The 24,116-nt window shown below is 61.7% G+C and overlaps 1 protein-coding gene across 1 annotated transcript in view; it reads left to right on the top strand.

Annotated features, from left to right (window-relative positions):
- CACNA1I (calcium channel, voltage-dependent, T type, alpha 1I subunit) overlaps window positions 1–24,116 on the top strand; it is an 88,168-nt gene that overhangs the window by 15,173 nt on the left and 48,879 nt on the right. Inside the window, exons 3-5 of the mRNA XM_012735118.1 lie at window positions 9,172–9,283; window positions 10,003–10,136; window positions 22,136–22,233. Coding sequence (XP_012590572.1) covers window positions 9,172–9,283; window positions 10,003–10,136; window positions 22,136–22,233 — 344 coding nt within the window. The remainder of the gene's footprint in view (window positions 1–9,171; window positions 9,284–10,002; window positions 10,137–22,135; window positions 22,234–24,116) is intronic.

Here is a 24,116-nt window from a genome sequence, read left to right as displayed (position 1 = left end):
CCAGCCTGACTCCAGGCGCCCCCAGACACCTGCCCGGCCTGTCACTTCTCCATTCACCTTCTGCAAAGCTGGCGGCCACCGCGGCTCCCCGCGGCCTCCCACCCTTCGCCCGCTGCGTGCCCAGCCGAGCCGCGGCTGGGTACCTCGCTCTCTCCTGGACGACTCACCGGGCCTTGGACTCGGCTCTCACGGGCTAGGCCGCGAGCTGCTCCGGGCGGGCTCTGTGCTCCGTCAACGCCCGCCTCTTCCTTCAGCCTTGGCCCTCGGCCTGTTCAGAGCAGCCGAGCGCCTGTCAGCCAGAAGCAGCAAGGTGGGAGGTGGCGGTCGCCTGGCACAGACGAGGCCGGCTGGGGGCGTCTGCCGGGGGCCTCGAGAGCCGAGCCAGGCAGTGCAGAAGCTGGAAGACGGCGAGGAGCTGTGCAAGCGTGGGCTTCGGAGGGGCCTCCGGCTGCCCTGGAGACGAGTCAGAGCAGGCAGGGCTGGAGGACGCTGCTGGGAGAGTCCAGGGCGGGCCGGGGCCGTGGCCGGGGGTGGTGGTCTCTGAGGTGGACGTGGGGCGGCCTCGGAGGGCTCGGCCTGGACAACTTCCAGACTGGCCGTCGTGGGGTTTCCTCCACGGGCGGCACGAGCCGAGGGGAGGCCCTGGTCAGTGCAGACGCGCTGCCCCGAGGTGCCCAGAGACATCCTGGGGCAGTGAGCGGCAGGCCGCTGGCTGGGCAGCCAGTGGGACCTGCGGAGGGAGCTGCGGGCTCAGGGTCAGTCGGGAGAGGCCGGAGGGCGGCCCGGCCCTCAGGGTACGGCTCCCAGGCCGGGCAGACCTGGGAGCTTCTAGAACAAAGGCCTGAACTTGGGGCAGGGCAAGTGGAGTATTTGTTTTTGTTGCCCTCTGAAACCCTGTGGTGGGCGAGGGGTCCCGGCGGGGGTGCCCTGGAGGGCACTGGCAGGCCCTTCGCGTCCAGGCCGGGCGCCCCAGCGCCCTGCGTCCCCGGGCTCCAGCCTTGCCCCAGAGCCCCGCTGCCCACTGTGTTGATGGTGAAGTGTGTACAGTTCTCTATCACAATCGTTTTTTTTTTTTTTTAAATATTTTGACAGCTATTTTAACATAACTGGCTTCCTTCCTTTCTAAGCCCAAGCGTGAACAAAAAAAATAGTTACGCACTTAACAACATTGCTCAGCGGAGGGTGTGTTTCCCCAGGTGGCTCAAAGCTAGAGGGCCCAGTCGCTGTGCCCGCCCGGGGTCGCTGTGCCCAGAGGGTCGCTGTGCCCTGAGTGTTGGAGGGTCGCTGTGCCCTGAGGCTCACTGCTGGGGGGGCTGGTGGTGTCACTGTGCCTGAAGGGTCACTTTGCCTGGAGGGTGGGGCGGGGGGTGGTCACTGTGCCTGGAGGGTCGCTGTGCCCAGAGGGTCGCCGCTGTGCCCTGAGGGTTGGAGGGTCGCTGTGCCCTGAGGGTCGCTGTGCCCTGAGGGTTGGAGGGTCGCTGTGCCCTGAGGGTCACTGCTCCTGGACGGTCACTGTGCCCTGAGGGTCGCTGCACGGGGAGGAGGGCGGGGCGGTCACTGTGCCTGGTGCCGCTGCCCCCTGGAGGGTCACTGTGCCCTGAGGTTCACTGCGCCTGTGGGGGGAGGGTCACTGTGCCCTGAAGGTCGCTGTGCCCAGAGGGTCGGAGGGTTCCTATGCCCTGAAGTTCACTGTACCCTGGAGTGTGGAGGGTCACTGTGCCCTGAGGGTTTCTGTACGGGGAGGGCGGGGCAGAGGGGGTCACTTTGCCTGGAGGGTCACTGTGCCCTGAGGGTCGCTGCTCCCGGAGGGTCACTGTGCCCTGAGGGTCGCTGCTCCCGGAGGGTCACTGTGCCTGGTGCCGCTGCCCTCTGGAGGGTCACTGTGCCCTGAGGGTCACTACGCCTGGGGGGGGTCACTGTGCCCTGAGGGTCGTTGCACAGGGTGGGGGGGGCGGGGCGGTCACTGTGCCTGGTGCCGCTGCCCCCTGGAGGGTCACTGTGCCTGGTGCCGCTGCCCCCCGGAGGGTCACTGTGCCCTGAGGGTCGCTGCTCCTGGAGGGTCACCGTGCCGGCCCCACTGCAGAGTGAGCACGTGCGTGCACACGTGGGTGGTGGGACAGGCCAGGAGGCCGAGGGCCGACGTCCTCGTGCTCCTTGCACCTCCTTGGTCTGTGCCCTCATTGTTGTGTTTCTGGAGGGCAGGACGGTGCCTTCTTCATTTGGGGTTCCCAGGCCAGCACGGGCCACCCAGAGAGGGGCCGCATAACTGACTACAGTGATGGGAATTAAAGGGGCGGGGGGGAGGGGCAAGCACCCCCAGGCAGAAACTCCTTTCTGTCCTTGACCCCCCACGCAGCGGGGACCTCAGGCCCTTGTGAGGCCGCAGCGCCGGAGCAGCTGGCCCTGTAGGCCTCAGGCACTCCGCTTTGGGGGCAGCCTGGACGGGTGACAGTCCGGGACAGACCATGCTCGGCCGCTGCCCTGCGGAGGAAGTCCGAGGAGCTGGGGTCCTGGAGGAGGCGCCCCCCGCCGGCCAGCAGGCAGCCTCTCTGCAGGCACAGCCTCCCCAGGAGGGCCCCGGCCCAAGGCCCCGGCTCTTCTTTTCAGGAGCATGGACGCCGCGTCCGGCGGCAGCCTCCCTCTGGGCCCCTCCGCTTCGGGTTTGCTTCCAAGCTGGCAGCCCCTGCTGCCTCCTCCACTCCGGCTGTCTGCACTGGGCACCACGGCCGGCCGGGCATCTGGGAATCAGACATCCGCCACAGCTAATGGGCTCTCACGTTAGGAGGCTCTAAGACGTGGGGCAGGGAGGCCCCGAAGGATCTCTGTCCCCGGGGACACCAGGGCTTTAGTGGAGTCAGCCGGCCCGGCTGGGCCTGTGGCTGGAGGCTTGTGGGTGGAGAGAGGCCTGGGCCCGCTGCCCAGCGGGTCTGCTCCACTTACAGGGCGGCTTTCTGCCCCGGCGCGACGCCCGGGTCACCCGGGCAAGGCTGTCCTCCCTGGGCCGGCACCTTCTGTCTGCAGCGTCAGGAGGGCCGCCTTGCGGTTCTGCCGGGGGTGTGGGTGCAGCAGAGTCTTCGAAGGAGGGGTGCTGTGCTATTTCTGCCCTGCGCTAGCTGTGACCTCGGGCAAGTCTGTGAGACGGGCGCGCGCCTCCCTGGTAGGGCTGGGCGAAGCCCCCGCGGGGGTCTTCGCAGCAGGCACCCACAGGTGCTGATGCTCTTCCCTTGATGTGTTTTGGTTTGCCTTTGCACTTCTTGTCAAGCTAGACGTACCTGCAGTCCGGCTCACAACCCTTAGAGTCCAGCTCAAGGTACTTTTCCGTGTGGTTACAGTCCTGTGACCCCACTGGGGCCAAAAAGGACCTCTCCAGCCCCAGGAGCCTCTCTGTCCCTCCCTCTGATGGAGACTGCTCCAGTCACCCCGTCCTGAGCTCCCTCACTGTAGGTTCCTTTGCCTGATTTTTTACTTCCTGTGGTTGATTTATACCCTCTGCTTTTTGGTGTCTGGTTTCTGAGACCCAGTGCTGTGCCCGGGAACTCTGCCCAGGTGGTGCTAAGTGCTCGCTCGCCCCTTTTCACAGCTGTATAGTATTCCACCCATGCCAGGGACACTGCACCAGATGGATGTGCCAGGGTCTTGGTGTGCTGGACTGGCATCCCATGGCAGGTCTGCCCTGTGTGCCCTTACAGAGTCCTACAGCACCCCGGAGCCCCACCCATGAGATGCCACCCCTTACCTCCCCAATTTGTGACAAACCAAACACGTCTCCAGGTGTGACCACATGTCCTCCGGGGTCAGCGTCATTCCCGGCTGAAATCTGCTGTCGACTCATTCTCCCATCGATGGGCGTGTGGGCTGTCCCAGTGGGGGGCTGCTTTGAATAGCACCTTTATGCGGATGTGTGACGGTGATTCTCGGGGTTTGCACCCAGGAGGGTACTGCTGTATATGAGAGGAGGCCAGTGTTTTGCTTTCAAGTGGCCAAGCGGCTTTCCAGAGTGGCTCTTGCTCATGAAAGCAGAATGAGCGAGTGAATGGGTGAGTGGACATCCCTTTAGCACCCAGGCTGGAGCACAGGCGCTAACTGCTGTACCACAGTGGGTGGCACGTGGCCACACGTCACGACCCGCTCCTGGGACAGGAGCTGCCTGGCGCCCCGGCAGGGGGGCGCCTGCTTCACCTCATGCGCACATGCACCCCAGGTGTGCAGGGGGGGCTCTGGGGCGCTGGCGGGCTTGACCTCAAGGGCACAGACCAGGGCCGGGGACTGGGTCTGAGAGCTCAGCCCTGCTGTGAAGGCCTGAGGCTGGGCTTCCATCTGTGGGCCCACTGGGGCCCGGGGAGACCTCCCCGCTGGGGCTGGCCAGCTTGCTTCCCTGCCTGATCCTGGAGGACACAGCCCCGGTCCCCTCGCTCCACTTGATTTATTTAGACAACGGAGGGGGCACCCTGGGAAATGGATCAGATTTCAGATTTGACAAAAATAAAACAAACTAGGCCGCCCCAGCCGAACCCAGCACTCCCACCCCATCCCCTTCCGGAGCCCCCCAATTACAGAGGCTGCGACTGTCAGCTGGGCCTGCAGGACAGAGGGTGGTGGTCGCTATGGTAACCATGCAGGCCTCTGGCTCTGGCTCCCGGTGAGCAGATGCCCCAGGGCCTGCAGGGGCATCCAGCCCTCCCCTGTCTATCCTCCTGCCTCTTCTTGCTTGTCTGGGGAGGACCCCTGGTACCCGTCTCCCCAGTCCCCACCCAGCAGCCAGGGTGTGAGGCAGAGTTTGGGTTCCAGTCTAGGGTGCTCTTACTGGCTGGAGCCTCGAGACAGGCCCCCCTCGGCCCCGTCACCTCCTGCCCCTCACACCCTCTCCTCCCCCCGTGGCGGGAGAGTGCTCCTGACCCCCGAGACACAGCTGCACGCCCCAACCCCGCCTGGTCTCGTCAGGAGGCAGGTGGGGAGCAGGGACGGCAGATAGGCCACTGGCCGACGAGGCCCGGGCCGGGCAGCAGAGCACACGTGTGGCTGAGACGTGGCATCTGGTGCTGCGGGAGGTGGGTTCAAATCCTGCGCGCACCAGCACGTGGCTGGACAGCTGGGGCTGAGCCCGGAGCCAAGTCTCGGCGCCCCAGCGTCAGGATCTGTGGGGTGTGGGGAACGACAGTACCTGCCGGTTTCGGGGAGCTGTGCCGATGCTCCGGGACGGCTCTCCGCGTCGCCGGGCCTGAACTGGCTGATTCTGCGTGGCAGGCTGTGAGGCGTCGGCGGCCTGTGGGCTCCTGGACACCGCTTGTTTTCCACTGGCGGTGTAAAGCTAGTGACCAGCAGACGCAGCAGCGTGGACGCTCGGTCCTCAGTGGCGATGTGGCTTTTTTCTCCCAAAGCCAAAGAATGGGGTCCCTGGCCCTGTTCTGGGAGGGGGTGAAAAAGAAAGGGTTTTTCTGCACGCCCCGGCCCACATGTGGGCCAGCGTGAGGAGCCCGCGCTTTTGGGGGTGCGTGGGGTTCGGTGTGGGTCTGGGAGCCGCGGTGCCGCCAGGGCCTGTGGGTGGGAGTCGCCTGTCTGAAGCTTGCTCCTGCCGGCCGCTGTGTCCCTGGCTTGGCTTAGTTGCTCTCTGGGGGGCCAGTGGCGCTGCAGGTGACCACGGTTACCCTGACAGGAGCGAGGGTCCGGGTGCTGAAATCCGCAGGTGGCTGGGCCCAAGCACACAGGTCCAGAGGGTGGGCGGGGGGCCCCCGACTTGCCCAAGACCCTCCATCTTCATGCAGCCGGCACGATGCCCCTGCCTGCCCCGACCCCAGTTCTCATCCCGACCCCAGTTCTCCCTCCTGGGCCTCCGCCCCCCTCAGACTGTCTGGGACCAGCATGACTGTGTCAGAGGCCCTCGGTGCTTGTTGAGCCTGCGGGCACAAAGTTCTGCTCTGGGCCAGCTCACTCGGCTGCTCGGCACTCCCCTCCCCCCTTCCTCACACCCCAGCAGTCTCCCTCCCTCTTCGCAGTCTGCTTCAAGTTCAAGGGGGGCTGGTGTCTTAGATCCCTGAGCCGGTGGGGAGCATGTCAGGGACTGTGGGCCGCTGTGCCAGTGCTGGCCTGGCTTCGCAGCCTCCTGGGCTCTTGGAAAGGGCCCAGCTTCGCCATCTGGGATTTCCTCGGGCAGGGCCGAGACTGTCCATCTCTGCGTGTCTGAAGCTGTGTGAGCTGCAGGTGAAAGCCATTTTGTCTGCCCCCTGGGGGAGCCGGGCACTGGGGAGCTGGCAGCACCCCACGAGCTCCCGCTGCCTCGGATGGTGTGACCTTGGGCACTGATTCCGCACCTCCCCGGGGGGCTGTGACGAGAGCTGGGTCAGGTCCCCTGGGGCCCGGCCCACGGTAGTCGTGGCTACTGCCAGGTTCATTACTGGGACAGGAGCTCGCTGTGTCGGGTCGGGAGCATGGCAGAGAGGAGGCTGAGCCACCCCTTGGGGGCGGGGAAGCACTTCCGGGAGTCTTGCAGAGAGGTGACAAATGGCTGGGCTCTGAAGGATGAGTAGGAGTTCGGTAGAGATGGCTGGCACCAGCCTGGGCAGTACGAGGCTCCAGGCATCTCGCTGGCGGGAGGGAAGGCTGCAAGAGGCCACCGTGGACAGAGTCGAGGCGGCCTCGGACGTCACAGCGAGGAGGGCAGTGGGGAGCCATGGGAGTGTCTGAACACGGGAGCGACATGAGCGGACTTGGGCTTCAGGCAGATGAAGCTGGGGACACAAAAGCAGACTGGCCTCGGCTCCCTGTGCAGCCTTTTCCCAGCTGGTGACCTTGGGCCCCTTGCTCCCCTATATGCCTCCTGTCCTCAGTTGCAAATGGGGCTCATAATAGCCCTGGGCAGATTAAGTGGGATAACTCCTGCAAAGTGCTCAGAGTGTGGGGCAGCAGCTTGTGCCTGGCTATGGTGCAGGGCAGAGGATGGACGGGAGGCCCGAGGGAGGCCGGCAGGGCTGCGCTGAGGCCTCGGAGGGGGGGGCAGGTCACAGGCAGGGACAGGCCCTGCCACACGCAGCAGAGAAGGACACTGGCCTCGGAGTTCCGGGGCTTGGTGGGAACTTCAGTGCTTCCGGCCGCGTGCCTCAGGAGCATCAGCTTTCCTCATCTGCAGAATGGGCCTGCTGACTTCAGGGCCCCGCGAGGAAGGTGCCCAGCTCCTGGGAGTCACCTGGTAAGTGCACTCTGAACTTGAAACTGGAGGAAGGCAGAGGGAGCAGAGGAGGCCGCTAGGAGGGGCCTGGACGGCACTGCACGGCACGGCAGGCCAGGAAGGCGCGGGGTGAGGGGTGTGCCCTGCTAATTAGAACGTTTGAACTTCAGAAAAGTTAATTAATGATGAAGCTGCTGCAGGCCGGAAGGGGCCTTGGCAGTGACTGAAGCTAATCACAGGCCGTGGCGGGAGAGTGCAGTGGGGCGGGCGGGCCAGGAGCGGGCCCGGAGGAGGGCCGGAGGGGGCGGGAGGGAAGATGGCATTGCAAGGTGAGCAAAGGCCTGAGGACGAGGGTGGCTGTTGCCAGGGAAACCAGGTCAGCCTCCCTTGGCAGGAGGTGCTGGCAGCACGCCCAGGGGTGGGCTCTGGCTGAGCCTCTGACGGGTGTGGCTGCAGGTGAGCTTAGTCGGGGCAGGGGCTTCATCTGGAGACACTCGGACCCACTGGCCATCAGAGTGAGTGGGCCCAGAGAGGCGTAGTTATTGAGTCCTACTTGATGCTGTCACTGCCAGAGCTGAGAATGCAAACCCCGGCCCCTGGACAGTAGGTTCTACTGGACAAAGACAAACAGCCTGTCAACAAGACTGCTTCAGGGCTCACGTGCCGTGCCGGAGAGCAAAGGTGTGGTCCATGTGGCTGGAAATGTGATGGTGGAGTGGGAGCGGGTGGCCCTGGGGTGGAGAGTTTGGTGGGAACTTTCAGAGGAGATGACAAGGAAGCATGAGGGACTCGGGCGGTCTCCCAGGCAGCTGGGGCAGCATGTGCAAAGGCCCTGAGGTAGATGTGCCTGGTGCCTGGTGTGTCTGAGAGCTGGAGGGGGTGACAAGGGAAAGGGGCTGGAGGGGGTGGCTGGAGCGGCTGAGCCAGGGTGAGGGTAGAAGGGCTTGAGGTGGGGAGAGGGGGCAGGCAGGACCTTGTAGACAGTGATGAGGGGCTGAGAGAGACAGGGAGTCGCTGAATGGGAGAGGGAGGTGATGTTTCCTTTGCTGCTGCAAGGAGAGCGACCCTGGACCAGGCAGATTGGGGGGCAGTGAGGAGGCACCACCAGAGGTTCAGCGATGGGAAGGGGCTTGCCTGAGCCCCAGAGCTGGTTAGTCTGAACTGCGTGGCATGCAGGGTTTCTGGTCCCGTCCTGTTATGTTGCTTTTGTGGCACAAGAGCTGGTGGCCACCTGTCTCTGTGAGCCTGTTTTGGGGGGGGGGCGGTAGGAGTAGGGGTGGCATGGCAGCAGCCCTCCTTTGAGAGGAGGCTCCCTCGCTTGGGTTGCGGCAGTGGGCCTGTGAGTGAGCCCCGCCTGGGTGTCCCTGAGCACTAACTCTCAGGGGCCTGGGCGTGGGGGCACGGGGTGCCTGCGGCTGTGTTCTAGGCCTGGTGGTCTGGCCGGAGGGAGGAGGGGGCTACTTTCTGCCTAAGGACACTGAGCACCCCCTCATTGGTGCAGAAGCTTGGGGGAACCAGGCACAGACATTCCAGCATGTGGCCCTGAGTTCTCCAATCATGGAGAGAAGGACGGGGTGTCCAGCTAATCTCATCCACACCGGAGGGCCCTTGGGGCTCCCCAAGCAGGCCTGAGGTGGAGATGGGGAGCGTGCATAGGGGAGGGGAGGGGTCGTCAGTGAAGGGAGGCAGTGGCAATTGGGGAAGGGTGGGGTGTTGGGGGATGAGCCAGAGACTTCTGGGACCTCTCCTTTCCTGGCCCCGGGGAAACGCCCAAGCTGGGCTAGGACGTGGAGTTGGGGTTTTCTGCTGAGGTTGGCAGGCTGGGCCAGGTCTGTGGTGATGGGGATAAGCAGGCGCCGTGGTCTTTGGTGGTGGATCCATTCAGGGAAGGCACCTGCAGCGGGAAGCAGCAGGATAGTGGTGTTCCCGGGGTTTGGTGGGGGGTTGTTACGTTTCTGGGGGTGCTTCTGCCAGGGTCCGCCTGCGGTTTTGCCCTTGACTCTGAGCACATGGTTTGAATGTGTCAGCATGCTGGTGATCCTGCTGAACTGCGTGACGCTTGGCATGTATCAGCCCTGCGACGACATGGACTGCCTGTCCGACCGCTGCAAAATCCTGCAGGTGAGACCCCGCCCACCCGCGCGGCCCCGCCCACTTGCTGCAGGCCACGCCCGTCCACGTAAAGCCACGCCCACTCTGCCCCACCTCCTGCCCAGCCACATCTCCAGGCCTCCCCACTGCCTCAACCTTTCTCACCTATTCCCCTTCCGACCATCCCCTCCCCCCAGTTTCTGGGTCCCTGCCCTAGTCGGGACCCTCATCTCCCACCGAGGCCCCGACACAGACCTCCTGGCCATTATCGGGTGCAGGTGTTGGGCCTGATTTGAGAAAGCTCCTGCCACGGGGAGATTGGTCCGGCTCTTTGCAGCTGCGCAGGCCCAGTGTCGCGTCTGGTTCTGCCCCTTACCTGCTGTGACGCCTGGGGCAAGCTCCTTCACCTCACTGAGCCTCAGTTTCTGCGTCTATAGAATGCGAGTCAAGGATCCTGCACAGTGCTTGGCAATTATTAGGGAGGCCCCCGTGCCCCACCCCCACCTGGGTCCCTCATCATTATACCTGGTTTCAGGGAACCTTCGAACGGGTTCTCTGATCGTAGAGCCGCTGTCTCCTCATCTGTGAAATGAGCGCTTGGGACCAGGGTTCATGAGGCTCTGTGTCCTGCTGAGGCGCTTCCAGGTCCTTCCCAGGCCTTCAGGTGCCTGCCACCTTGTGCCATGGCTGTGACTCCTGCTCCAGAGCCCCACAAGAGCCCCGCCTCTTGCTTCCTTCTGCCCCTGCAGGTCTTCGATGACTTCATCTTCGTCTTCTTTGCCATGGAGATGGTGCTCAAGATGGTGGCCCTGGGCATTTTTGGCAAGAAGTGCTACCTTGGGGACACGTGGAACCGCCTGGACTTCTTCATCGTCATGGCTGGGTAGGTGTGCTGTCAGACCCAGAGGTGTCCGGGCCTCTGGGGATAGTTCTTGGTGGTAGTGATGCAGCTGTGTGGGATGTCTGGAGCCCTCCTGCACCCCGGGGGTGCAGGACTGATGCCCCTTTGCTGAGTGACCTGGATAGACATCCCTTCCTCTCCCATGGGAAATCGTAGCTGCTACCAGGTCTGCTTTGCACGGACTGCATGACCTTGAAAACAGCCCCGTCACCTCTGTGAGCCCATTTCCTCATCTATAAAAGGGGAATAATAATAGTAGCTACATCAAAGGAGCTGCTATCACTGCTCTTATTATTACCCAAGCACATGCGCCCAGGCGAGAGCTGAGCACAGACTCCCAGGCTCTCTGACTCCAGGCTGGTTATTCTGCCAGGAGATCAGCTGGCAGAGGAAGCCAACTCTCCCCTGTCCCATTTGGAGACCGTGGACCCTGCTCTGTGCCTCGGTCCTGCTTTCCCGGGTCGTACCAGGCTGGCGGCCCATTCCCACGTTCCTGCAGCAAGCCGGGGTCGAATGGGAACCGATTACAATTCCCACACCATCCTAGACACGGGGCATCTAGGCCTAGGCCTGTCCTACCCGCTGCCGTCTGGGGAGAGGCCTCCGTCAGCCGCGGGTGAACGTGTCTCGTGCCAAGATGAAGACTTGGCGGAATGCAGCCCTGACCCAGGCTGGGCTGGGGCCCGAGGGCGCTCCAGGGAGGTGATAGACAGCGCCAAGGAGCCTGCGTGGGTCATGGCAGAGGCCGCAGGGCGAGAGGCAGGCAGGAGGCCTGTGAGAGTGTGTGTGGAAGAATGAGCGGTGAGCGTGCACGTGTGTGAGAATGTGTTCACATGTATGTGTGGTGCCTCTGAGAAGTGGCAGGAGGGTGGGCAGCCGCGGCAGAGATGGGCAGTCAGTACCATCAGCTGTATGTTCAGCTCCACACATCTGCTGGAACGCTGGGACTCACGCTGGGATCATCGCCTGTCTTCCCAGCCTCCTTTCCTGAGGACCGCTTCAGCGTCACAGCCTCCTGCCAGCGGTTCCTTAGACCTCACCGGGAGCTTTGCCAGGCTCGTGCGGTTTCTTGGGCACCGTGTCACCCCTTTGCCAGCTTCCTCACGTTCGTTCTTATTTTGGTTTGGCTGGGGCATATCCTTAAGTAGCTTTCTTAAATTTCTATTTTTAAAGAAAAGGTGTTTGGATAGTGCTGTTTTCTACTCTTGCCTGTCCGAACATATGTTCATCTTCATGGGGGTTTGTTTGTTTCCTCTCTGTAGCCTCAGGTTTCTGCTCCCCAGAACCCAGCACACACTTCTGACGGTCGAAGCACAGCCGGGTATTTATTGCGTGCGAGTCCCGCTGGTCTGATTCTCCCATCTTGGAGGCAACCTGCTTTGCTTCTGCTAGAACCATGCCGGGTTTTCTCCTTCCCTTCAGAGGCCACACGTCTCACTGGCGCCAGTGAGGAGCAGGATTGCTCCCTGCCCGGCTTGTCGAAACCCCGGCTATGAACTTATTCAGGCCTGGAAAAAATGCCTTTATTCTTCTGTGGTTTTTGCTTATTCTGCTCTTTCCTCCTCCTCCTCCTGCCCCATCTCCTCCTCCCTCTGCCAGCAGGGCACTTCCCTCCATAGTCAGGGGCACTTCCCTCCATCTCGACCCCTGACCTGCCCCTTGCTGCCACGTGGCTCTTGGCTTCCCTGTCTCCTGCCCATTGAGGCTGCTCACTGCCTCAGTGTCCTGGGAGCTCTCAAGGAGGCTTCTTGCTCTTGGATTTTTTTTGCTGTTCAGAGCAGGTTGGGCCCGTTCTTGTTTTATGGATTAGGCTTCTTGAGAATCTATTCCTAATTCTGAAGTTAAAGTGAAACTGGCAAAAATTTAGAAAACAAAACCAAATGACCCGCATGCCAGCCTTAGCAGGAATACGTGTCAGGGACTTACTCTGTGAATGGGGGGGGGGGCAGCAGAATTAGGACAACAGGCTCTGGGGAAAGAATGGGGCGGCTCGGTGTGTGTCCAAGGTATCGTGTTAGAAAACGTCACCTTGGTGGCGCAGCGGGTTAAAGCACAGCACTGAGAAGCTAAAGCCGCTTCCGCATGAGTTCGATCCCCACCTGTCCCGGAGGTGACCACATGGCGCGGCAGACCTCTCCTGACCCGCCCGCTGCTCTCCTCGGCAGTGTACTTCGTCGATCTGCCTGTTCTGCTCCCCACTCTGTCTCTGGTGAAGCCTCTCGCCACCCCTGAGCCTCTGACCTGTACCCCAGCTCTGTTTGAACAAATAAACAAAATCTTAAAAAAAAAAAATTAAAAAAAAAAAAGAAAACGTCAACTTGGGGTTGTGCTTCTCGTGGGCAGAAATCACTGACAGAAACCTGAGAGTTAGCGTGCAATTTCAGACAGCCGGCTCTCTAGTCCACAGTAAACAGGGGCACACACAAGTCTGTTTTCCCAGATAATGAAATAATCCTTCGACGGGTATGCTGAACAATGCTCTAGAACCCTCCCGCCCTTTTCCTTCCTTCCAAATTTAAGGATACTTTTTCTTAACTTGTGCTTCAGGGCCCTCATTTACTTTTCTGGCTCCACTCACTGCTCCCCTTGTTAGCAGGCAGACTGAGAGGTACCTCTGGGGCCCCAAACTTATATGCCAGCTGCTGCCTAAAGACAGAGCATACTCTTACTGTGAAGGAACGTGAATGGGCGTGTGTGATGGCGGGAGGAGACGAGGCAGGGTGTGCGTGGAGCAGGAGAGGGAAGTCTCCCGATGAAACGCCCAAATTACCCACCCCTTCTTGGGGCAATGTCCAGCCAAACAGGCTGCACCCCAGGCCAGGTTGCTAAGGCCTGGAAACTTGCCACAAGTCTAAGGCACCTTCTGGCTGGAGCCGTGGGGCAGAAGGGGCCAGGCAGGCCTGGAAGGAAAGGGACAAAATCCAAGTACAGATCCAGGTCACGGCTGCCACGCAGCACCCCACAGCTCCTCAGCCGCCTCTTCCAGGCGTCTTGACTTCATGCGTCTCCTCCCATGTCCCCAAGCCCCTGGTGCAAGTCCAAAGCTGAGAAGACTCCTCCAAGCCTTCTCTCCCCCAAGCTTCCGCTCCCCCGTCTTTTCTAGCCTCTCCTCCCCACTTGAACCCCCCTCCTGAGGTGGACAGGGGTCACGGAACCTCCCCTTTCCACGAAGACAACACTGTTATAGCCCCGCCCCCTCTGGGCCCTGCTGACTTGGAGAGGCGCCCGTCTTGCATAGTGTCTGCCCTGCCCACCCCCTTTATTTATTTATTTTAAAGATGTATTTATTTATGCACACAGAACTGGGGTGTAGGCCACAGGCACAGGGGGTGAGGATTCACCAGACACAGAGTGGGGAGCAGAACAGGCAGAGCTACTGAAATACTCTGCTGAGGAGAGCAGGGGGCAGTCAGGAGAGGTCTGCTGCGCCCTGTGGGTCACTCTCTGGCAGGGGATCGAACTCGACTTGAGGCAGCGTGGCTGGCTTCGTGCTGTGCTGTAACCCGTCGCGCCACCAGCGAGGGCCCCGCCTGCTCTATTAATAAGATGGTAAAGACCTAAGCCGAGCAGGCCAAGGCGCAGCCTGGCTTCGGCCTTGGGGCCAGGGCTGAGGTGTTTGTGTGGTATCTTCTGGGTCCTGGGGGTGGGGTCCACAAGCCAGCATGGGGAGTGGGGACTCGGAGGGCCCCAGGCTTCGTTTCATGCTCTACTGTCACCATGTCTGAAATGTTTGAACCCGCGTCTTCGGCCTTGGGGCCAGGGCTGAGGTGTTTGTGTGGTATCTTCTGGGTCCTGGGGGTGGGGTCCACAAGCCAGCATGGGGAGTGGGGACTCGGAGGGCCCCAGGCTTCGTTTCATGCTCTACTGTCACCATGTCTGAAATGTTTGAACCCGCGTCTTAGGCCCTGCATTGTGGGCCGGCCTGGTTCCGTGGACCCTTGGCCAGAGCTGCGTGTCTAGCTCCATGCAGGTGACCTACCTGGCCTGAAGGTCATTTTCTGTCTGAGTGCTACTGATGGCATGGTGCAGAGGCCGGAGGGGCTCCAGAGCCCAGCCCCCCAACCCTCCTGTTCCTGCCCAAGCTGCCTCCAGATCTGCCCATCCCCCGCAGTCCCACCCAGGCCTGGTGCTATAAATGTTCTGTTTCCCGAGTAACGGGCCTGACATCCCAGAGCCTGTTTTCTCCCTTCCTGCTCCTCCCCTTCCCCAAATTACTGGCTCCTCCTTCCAGCTCTGGAAGAGACACAACCTCATTGCTGGAAGGTTCCTTAGAGGTCAGAGCCTTCGTCTCCACATCCAGCATGTCCCTGTTTGCAAGCGGCTGCTGGGACTAACAGGTTGGCTCACAAGGCCGCCTGTCCCAGGTGGGGAGTGCCTACTGCACTAGAAACTTCTTTTGTCCCTGAAATTTGTCTTCCTATTGCTCCCACCCGACTGGACCATCCACTGCCTTGTTCACTCACAGGTCAGCCCAGCACTGTGTAAGCTGGGCTGGGCAGTGGGGAGGGAGGCCTTGGGGTGGGAGTTGGCCACCTGGAGCAGGGTGGGGGGAGGTCTCTCAGGTGGGAGGACGGCAGGCAGAGGGCCCATTAGGGGTCATGAAATACCCCACTATGTTCTTGTTGAACTCGAGACATCCTTTGTCCACCTCAAACCCTGACCCAGACACTGCCAACCGTGGGGAGAGCCTGGGCACCTCTGTAAAAAGCTCTCCCAAGAATTTGATACCAGCTTGATGCCAGGTCTCTGAGGTGAACCAGGGTCGAGGGCCCGGCTGTCAGGCTCTCTCCAGAATGAGGCTGAGTGGGAGCCTGACCCAGAGTGTGGCCAGTGTGTGACCAGGAGGCCGCGTGGCTGTGGTGGCAGCCAGGTGTCAGCCTGGTGTGGAAGCGCTGAGGAACATGTGTTAGCAGATCTGGAGTGGGCAACCTCCCTGCCCCTTCAACATGCGCATGGCCTGGTGCTCCTCCGTGCTCCTCAGAATTCGGGGGGCAGCAGGATCGCAGCAACACAAGTTACAGTACAGATTTGGGGCCTCTCCCCTGGACCTGGACCCAGCAGATTGGGCGGGGCTGGGAATCTGCGCCAGGCCATCCTGGTTTGTTTGTCCCTCATGGAGCCCCTCTCCGGGTGCACCCCAAGTGGAGACCACAATCCGCAGCGATCTGGGAACCCCAGGAAGAGGAGGAAGCACGGGGAGGGCTGTGTGTCTGCATTCACTGCTGGGCTGGAATTACTTCTATGACAATTAGTGCACTGTGGGGGCAGAACAGCGGGCAGCGCCAGGGAATTTCAAACATCGGTAATGAGGTTCGCACAAATCGCGGTCAAGTCAGGAACTCGGCATCTTGGCCAGGGAGGGGGCAGTGAGCCCAGTCGGGATTTATCACACCCGGGAAGCATCTTCTCACAGCCTCCTCACCCTGGCTCTTACAGGCTCTGCAGAAACAAAATGCCAGTAAGAGTCCGTCTGCACCGCTGGAGAGTCCGTCTGCACCCCTGGACTAGAGCTTTCTGGAAAGAGCAGGCAGGCACACGCCCCTCTGTGGTTGTGAGCTGAGAGTTCTTGTCCAGCATGCCCAGCGCTGGGCCTTTTAAAAGCACAGGGAATGGAATCCTCATAGGCATCATCCAGGGGCAGATAAAAATATAAACATCCACTGTTTGCTGAGTCCTCGCCATGGGCTAGAGGCTGTGCATTACCTGGTTTGCTCCGAACATTAGGTCTGCGAGGGAGGGGCTGTGGTCCGCTCCATTCCCCAGATGAAGCCCAGGGGCAGGGAGTGGCCTGCCCACAGGCACAGGCAGTCGTGAGTGGAACCCTGTGTGCTGCTTGAGCTCAGCCAAGTCCTGGGTCTGTGGAACTTGCTGGCATGTCTGTCAGGGGTGCTTTTGGCTGCAAGGAACAGAAAAGCCAGTCCATGGTGGCTCAAGCACAGCCTGGGTATTTTTCTGGTAGAACGTCAAGGTGTGAGGTCGGAGGTTCTGGTTGATTGTTCTTTGGGAGAGGACTGAGGTCCTTGGACTTTACCAGCTCTTTTGTGGAGCAGCTGTGGCACTGTGTGTGTTGAGAGTAGTAAGGTGACGAGGGGAGAAGGGAGACAGGATATGATCTGATATCCAAAACCCTAAATGGCTGCTTAGCTCCACCCTTGGGTCCTCGCTGTCTGCCCTTTGGTGTTGCTGGGATTTGTAGTTTCGGGGTCTGGAGTGGGGGTGGAGTCCACAAAACTTGTGGAGTTGGTGCAGGACACCCTTTCCCCCTAATACTAGGAAAACAGAAAGGATTGTTGAATTTGATTCAGTCAACCAAGACTCGGCCCCTGGGGTCAGGTAGGGTTGGACGAAGAAAGCACACACGTTGGGCAGCTCAGTGTGTCCTCGTTCTTCTCCAGCAAAGCTGTGCCTGACCTCCTCACACCTCCAAGCGTGGCCGGGCCCTCTGGAGTGCCTCTTGGGCTGACAGGGCAGGGCATGGGACCTGTTGAGAAATTGCAATTTTAACTCATGCAAGCGTCACGGAGGCCGTTGCCTGCCGGCAGACCTGCTGCAGTTATGGGTGTCAGAGGGTCATTGTCGGGCTTTTTCCAGGAGGCTTGGGAGCTGGTGTTCCCCCTGCGGGCTGTGTGTATTCCCCGTGGGCCAGGGAAGGAGCCCAGCTCTTCACTGGCCCAGGGTACCTCCAGGCTCCATCTCTTCACACCTGGTGACTTTATACTGTGACTTGTGCTGTACCGGTCTGCTCCAAGGACTGGGTGCTTGGAGGGCAGGTTGGGGCAAAGTCACCCCCTATGCCCCTAGTCCCTGGAGCCTGGGCCCTGAGCCGGTATGCAGGGGTGAGCTCCAAGACATGTCGGTTTAGTATCTGCTGTGCACTGGCACACAGAGCCCTGGGAGAGGGTATTTCCTTTACCCTCTTTAAGCTGAACTGTGTTTGGGTGGGCTTGGACCTGGGAGGTTCTAGTGCAAATCTTGGTGAATCTGGTTTTTTTATTTGCATATGGAGTAAAGTGGAAGGGAGAGTGAAGATCATCCCGCAGGTCCATCTCCATGGAAACAGGAGGCTTGATGCCATGGCAATACCATGGCGGTAGGGGCCAAGTCATCAGGGATTCTCAGGGCACAGGTTGACAATTACAAACCAGGAAGGTCTCTCAGCTACACCTGAGAGGAACCTGCTAGGCTTGCTTTAAGGGAGCTTGTCGTTAATTTCCTTTAGGGAAAGTCGGGTCTGTGGCTTCAGGGCCTGCTCCATCCCGAGTTCTGAGAGGTCATCCACCCCTCGGCTTAGCCAAAAGGACCCCTCTCCTTCCTCAAAGGTTCTAAGAAGTGGGTGATGGCGCCTCCTTGGCTTGGATTGGTTGGTGTGGGTCATATGCTTTTCCCAGAACCAATCGCTGCAGCGGGAATGAGGCCGTGCTCTGATTGGCCAGACCTCGTCAAGCCCCACCCCTCGCGCGGGTGTCCCATCAGCCCCGCCCACCCACCCACGCCACGTGGCCGCGAGTTCTGGGACAGAGCAGGGAGCCCTGGGGCCGTGGCTCCTGGGGTGTCTTGTCCCAAACTGTTTATTGAGTGGGTGCACCAGTTTTACACCCTGAGAATCTCAAGAATTGGGGGTTGTTACCCCATTTTGCAGATGATATGGGGGCGCAGTGGAGTTAGCAGCCTGCCAGGCAACTGCCAGTGTGGGCCAGGTCTGGGTTGGCTCAGGTAAGGCTGCCTGGAGCCCGTGCGTGCCCACAGCCTGAGCTATTTATCTTTCAGCGGACAAAATGCGGGGTCGGATCCCTGGCGAGGGCATTCCGCCCAGCTCTGGTAGAAGGTGCCTCTGTGTTCCCAGCAGCCACCCTGGGGTGCCAGGACTGCTCTTGAGTTAGAGAAATTTCACGAGGCGTGTACTAAAAAAAAAAGCACCATTTATCGGAAAGGCATCCTGTATCTACCCGGCGGTGACGCCACTGCAGTAGTGTCACTAGAGTGCAGACGGGAGTCCAGGCTCTCCTGCTGCTGAAGTCCGAGCTGCCCTGGGGGAGGGTCTGCCTGTTGGAGGAAGGGCTGCACACACGGCCCCCCAGCCAGGGGGCTCCTCCCCCGCTCTGTGGACCACCGGGTATTCAGCCCCCGGCCCCCATATGCTGACCTCGTCTGACTTGGCTTCTGAGCTCGATTCCTTATCAGTCCGGGGACACAGTAACCTCTGCTCTTCTGCTGTCTTAGGGTATAAGGGTGAAAAGGACCCGTCGATCGTAAAGTCAGGGGTCCCCAGGATGACACCCTACTTCTCCCCAGATTCCTCCCTCCCCTGCACGGACCACCTACTGTGCGCGTGCTGCCTGTGGTCTGGTTACCAACAGACGCAGCCTGAGTCATCCCAGAGCTGCCTCCTGACAGACGATCTGCCATTTCCAGCATCTCAGCTCCCTTCCCATTAGCTACATCTTAAATTACATCTTAAGAAAGCCCCCGTGGGTCCCTTGCAAAGATTGAGGAAACACCCTATTTTTATCAGCAACACACAGAAATCATCTCCTGGGAGGGGTGTTTCCTGGAAAGACGCTAAATCGCAGTCATTTTATCTTGCTTCTTGTCAGTTTCAAGCTTTTCTTTCCTGATCTTATTCCTCAAGTTGTCTGTTTGACAAGCCGGCATGGGGAGCCCGCCTCCGAGGCAGGCCCTGGCCAGGGCGCGGGGGGCCGCTTGGAGCCCGCTCAGAGCAACAGGGACTTGAAGGATCACCAGAGCGCCAGGGGCACAGAGGGACCCAGGCAGGGCAGCCGGCGGGGTGCTCCGGGTGGGAGGACTGGCAAATGGAGGCCAGGGAGAGCGCGGTGACCTTGAGCTAGAGATATTTGGGGTTCCCTGGAAGGCAGGGCAAGTGGTGGGCCATGCTGGGGTCGAGGTGCGAGAGCGTCCTGAGGCCCTTATGCCTGGGCTGTGACACCATGACAGGTGACACTTGGCCCTCCCCTGTGCCGGGCTCTGTCCCAAGCGCCGAGTCCACATCTGAAGACAGAGCGCCCTCTGCACCCCTGCGGAGGGTGTTCTGTGACTCGCGCGAAGGCACACCTCGCACGGCAGAGCTGAGACTGGAGCCCTGGCGCCCTGCTGTGCCACGGTGCCACGGCCCCCAGGGATGCCGGCCCTGCTCCGTGGGCTGCCCTGCATGCTGTGTTGTAGTGGCACCCGGACCATCTGTGGGGCCTGTCTGTGGCCCACGAGGTGCCTGGCTTGATGACAGGTGAGATGGGTGGGCGGTGGGTCACGCAGTTCCTGGATGCCCCCCACTCCTGCTGGGTAGGGTAGCTCTTCCTTAGCTGCTGGGGGAGGGGTCATCCCGCCGGGGGGCATGTGCCGCTGGGCAGGCAGCAAGCTTCGGAGCCCTCGGAATCAGCCAGGACGCTGAGCTGCCAGGGACAGAGCCCCCGGCAGAGGGGAGCCGGCCCAGAGGAAAAGCACGGACCCAGAGGTCGGAGGGAGGAGGAGAGGGCAGGTCTGGGAAGGGGCAGCTGAGGCAGTGATCGAACCAGATGGCCGGTGCTGCCTGCTCCAGCCCCGGCCTCAGCCTGCCTGTGCTGGCAAATTCCTCAGGCCACCAGCGAGCAGGATGGCCGTCAGCGCTTCCAGCTCCCGGAGCTGCCTCAGCTCAGGGACTGGGCTGCCTGCCCCGTGGCCGCCTGGGCTCACAGGCCCCTCTCGAGCCAGCCAAGGTGTCTGGGGGCCTGGGAGCCAGGGGATCCCATCTTGCCCGGCCCCCACCCCAGCAGGGCCACTGCGGAGCCTGTCTCCCCAGACAACACCCCGGAGCTTGGAGCAGCCGCTGTCCCCTGGGGTGATGTCAGGACGAAAGTACTCCTTCAAAGCAAAATTACTTACCTAATTAGGCGCTGGGGAGCTAGCGGGAGGTAGTGGGGGTTTTTGTTGATTTTTTTAGACTTTTAGCACTGAAGCTGCGTGATAAAGTAACTGTGTAATTAGGAATTAATTTCTCACTCCTGCAAGTGATGTCTTACTTGGGGCCTGAGGGAAGGCAGCCTGGGGGTTATTCACCCACAGAGTGGCCGCTCCTCACCTTCTCTTTTTTGGGGGGACTCTCACAGCTGTGGTGAGGGGAGGAGGAGGGGGACAGAAGGGAGGTGCTTCTATCTATCACGGGGGCTTTTCTGCTAAACGTGTTCTAAGCGCCGGCTGTGTGGGACTGGGGGTGTCTGAGGAAGACAGTGCATGGCCCGTGTCCAGCCTGCCCACAACACCCCCCAGTATTGGAGTCTGAGGCATACTTCACAGTCTCTCGGGGAACCCCAGCGGGGCTGCACCCCATTCTCCACAGTGGTAACCTGCTTATGAGCAGCCCTCTTTGATTCCTTCCCCTCCTCTGTCCAGGGGCTTGGACTTTGCGGCCGGACGTCGGGATGTGGACTCGTAGGTCAACTGCTGCTCCCAGGTGGCTCAGGGTCTGCTCTAGGGCACCCCGACCGACCTGCCGGGGGTGTGAGCCCAGTGAGAGCAGGGAGGGGTGACTGCAGCCTGCGGAGCTGGGGGGGTGGGGGTGGGGGCTGAGCAGGGCTTGGGGAGGGGGCCTGGAAGGAATGAAGGCGAGAAAGAGGACTGCAGGGCAGGCGCATGGCAGGCTGGGGCTGGGACCCGCCGGTGAGTGGCAGGGATTTCTCCGCTCTTTCCTAGACGCCCAGCCCAGGCCTGCCCAGGCCCCTCACTTGCCCACACCGGGGCTGCACCCACAGCCCCTTCTGCCTGGATTGCAGTCCCCCTCTGTCCGCGAAACCTCACTCAAACTTTAAGGGGTGTGCACATGCCCCGGGGTCCTCCACAAGGCCTGAGTTATCCCCCTCGGGGCCTCACTGCACAGGCCGCCCTCCCGCGCCCCAGCCCAGCAACACCTTGAAAGCAGCCTGCCTCCTCCAGGAAGTCTTCCTGGATCTCCACAGAGGCGTTTCTCTGGGGCCCGCGCTGTGGCCACCGAAGCCTCCACCAGATTCTACCTACTCGTTGCTCCCTGCCTCCCCCTCCCCCACTGAAAGACAGGCCTCCTCGGACCCCCAGCTCCAGCTGGCCGGGGGTGCCCCTGCTCCCACCCCCCACCGCCCCCACGCCTGGCTCCAGCACTGCGGCTGGCTCCACCTGTCAGCACCAGCAGCGGCGAATGGAGGCTTTTCCCAACCACGCAGACCCGTCTGACTGCGGTGAGGCGCAGTCGAGTGGAAGTGCCTCTGCCTGCAAGGCCTCCGTCCACCGCCCCGCGCCCGCTCACACCATCCACACAGGGCACACGCCAGGGCGCACGGGCACGCCCGCTCCTCGGCCAGCCTCACGCACACACGCCCACGTTCAGGCCAGGAGGCATCAACGCGGCAGATCTAGACCTGAAGATGGACGCGGGGTTCGGGGGGTGACAGCAGGGGTGCTCCTGGGCTGGTGGGGAGGCACAGGGTGGTCTGAGAAGGGGCACCCAGGCACCCCGGGAGGGAGTGTGGGGGTGAGGCATCCTCGTATCTGGTAGCGAGAGCTCTCCAGCAGCCCGGGAGACGTGTGGCCCTGTGGGGGCGCCGCCTCGTGCACCCCAGCTTCAGACAGGCCCCCGCACGCCCACCCCCGGACACAGAGCCTCTCCCTCTGCCCTGGCCGCTCCGTCCTGCCGTGGTGGTACCGGCCCAGGGAGCTGCTTCCCGGGATGCTTCAGGCCTCACTGGCCGCGGCTGGGGGTCCTTCGCCCCGCCAGGCTGAACTCCCCCGGACTAGGGCCCCAGGGCACATGGGCCAGGCTCTTACGCTGGGCTTCTGGGAACAGTTTAGGTGACGGTTCCCAGCCCCGCCGACAGAGGGGACAGCGTGGGGACAACCTGTGGCCCCACAGCCATGGGCCTGTGGGTGCTGGTCCTTTGCCGCTCCCTGTCCCGCGCAGGGCGGGCAGCGACCACCCACCTGTCCCTGCCCTGCCCCTCACCGCGCCTCTCTCTCCACAGGATGGTCGAGTACTCCCTGGACCTGCAGAACATCAACCTGTCTGCCATCCGCACCGTGCGTGTCCTGCGGCCCCTCAAAGCCATCAACCGCGTGCCCAGTGAGTGGCCCCCAGCCCTGTCCCCCCGCTGCTTGCTTGCCCTGGAAAGACTGACCCGCCTCTTCCAGGCCAGGCCTGTGTTGGGCGCGGGGACCCATCACTGACCCCACAGATGTGGGCCCTGCTCCCTCTGGGCTCATGGGCCTGTATTTGGGGCCTGAAGTTGCTGCAAGGGGACCCGACGCCTCTGTGTCCCCAGCCATCGGCTTACAGTGTGCAGGGCTGGGGGAGACAAGGTTGGGCTGTCACCGTAGCCTGTGTGTGTGTGTAAGCTGCTTAGTTTGGGGGTGTTGTACGTGCAGCATTTCACTGGGAGGGATCCCTACCACTTGTGCTGACGGACGGCGCGTGAGCTCTGCCGACCCACTCACCCCCCCCACTCTCACTGCACCCACAGGCCCACACACCCACCTGCTGGTCCGCCACCTCGCGTAAGAGAGGCCATCTCATAACAGCAGGCCTCACGTCTGTCCAGCTGCGCCGTCTCCAGCCTTCACCTCCGTGATTCCTTTGAACATCACACCTCCGAGTGGGAGGTGACTTCCGATGACAGCACCACACTCCAGCCAGAGAGGCCCGCTTGTGGGCTCGGAGGCCCTGCCTGGGATCGTCGTGGGGAGGGTGGCGGGGGGCGGCCCGGTCCCATTCCTTTGAGAGGGCAGGTGGGCTCAGGTTGGGCGAGACACCGAGGGGCCCTGGGGTCTCAAGGTCGCACATCTAGGCCACCCCCACCCTTGAAACTTGGACATGAAGGGAAACTCCAGGGGGCCTGAGAGCTGCTGTGAGGTCTTGGGGGGTCGGGGGGGGGCCAGTGGTGGGGTGGGGGAGGGGAAGTTGCTGTGCCACCTTGGCCTCCTGCTGCCCTAGGAGACCCAGGGGCAGAGAAGGGGCACCGTGAGGGGGCATCCCAGTGCCAGCTTCTCTCTACCCTTCCTAGCCTCACCTCTACACATAACTCCCCAAACATCGCCCATTCAAAGCCATCTGTACCCCAGTGGCCACATGAGGACAGTGGGGCCCAGAGAGGCGCCGGGGCCAGCTCCAGGTCACCCAGCATGTACTAAACTGACACCCAGTTTCTAACCAGCGCCCCATGCCCACAGGCCCTCCACTGCCCCAGAGCTGCATGTGCTTGTCTGGGGTCACTCGGGGCCTTTGTACTGACCCTGCACTGCGGTCTCAGAATCTGCTGGATGCAAGACAGGGACGTGGGGGACATTGGGGAAGAGAAGGTTTGGGAAGGAGGGAGGCAGGGAGACGCGGGTGGGGGTCTCTCTGGGGGCGAGCCTGTGCACCCGTGCACCCACGGAGGCCACGCGTGTATGCATGGGCAGACGCGGGCTGTGTCCAGGTGTCCAGGTGAGGCTGGCGGCCACAGTGGGGTCTGCCCAGGGGTGTGGATCCCAGTCCCCCCAATAGCCAGGCTTCCGCGGCCCTGGGGCTCATTCTTGTCAACAGTAGCCTGTAGCGCTCGCGTTGACCGCTAGATGGCGAACTAGAGAGCCGGCAATGGACATCGTCAAATGAAGCTTATTAATGGCCACGCTGAGGCCCCCCCGCGAAGCCCCCACACAGCCAGCCGGTGTTTGTCAGGAACGGAGCTCAGCTTGCCAGCCCGGCCTGCAGTGTGACCTGGGACGTCTCGGGCGTCTCTGGGCCTGTCCCCTGCGGGAAGGAGCAGGCGGGACGGTGGGGGCTGCGCGGGTCTCCACGCGGTCGCGGGTGGGCGCAGGCCGGGAGCGGGTGCGCTTCGCGGAACCCACACCCACCCTGCAGGTCTCTGGAGTGTGGCGGGAGGGAGGACGCGCCTCCTGTGACAGGAGCCTGGACTCCGCTTCCCTGCCAGGCGCCCTTTCATCAGTCACTGGCCCTTTGGGGCCCTG

The sequence above is a fragment of the Condylura cristata genome, unplaced genomic scaffold (assembly GCF_000260355.1).
Source record: "Condylura cristata isolate star-nosed mole 26May11 unplaced genomic scaffold, ConCri1.0 scaffold00004, whole genome shotgun sequence".
Lineage (NCBI taxonomy): Eukaryota > Metazoa > Chordata > Mammalia > Eulipotyphla > Talpidae > Condylura > Condylura cristata.
This window is presented reverse-complemented; position numbering and strand designations above follow the sequence as displayed.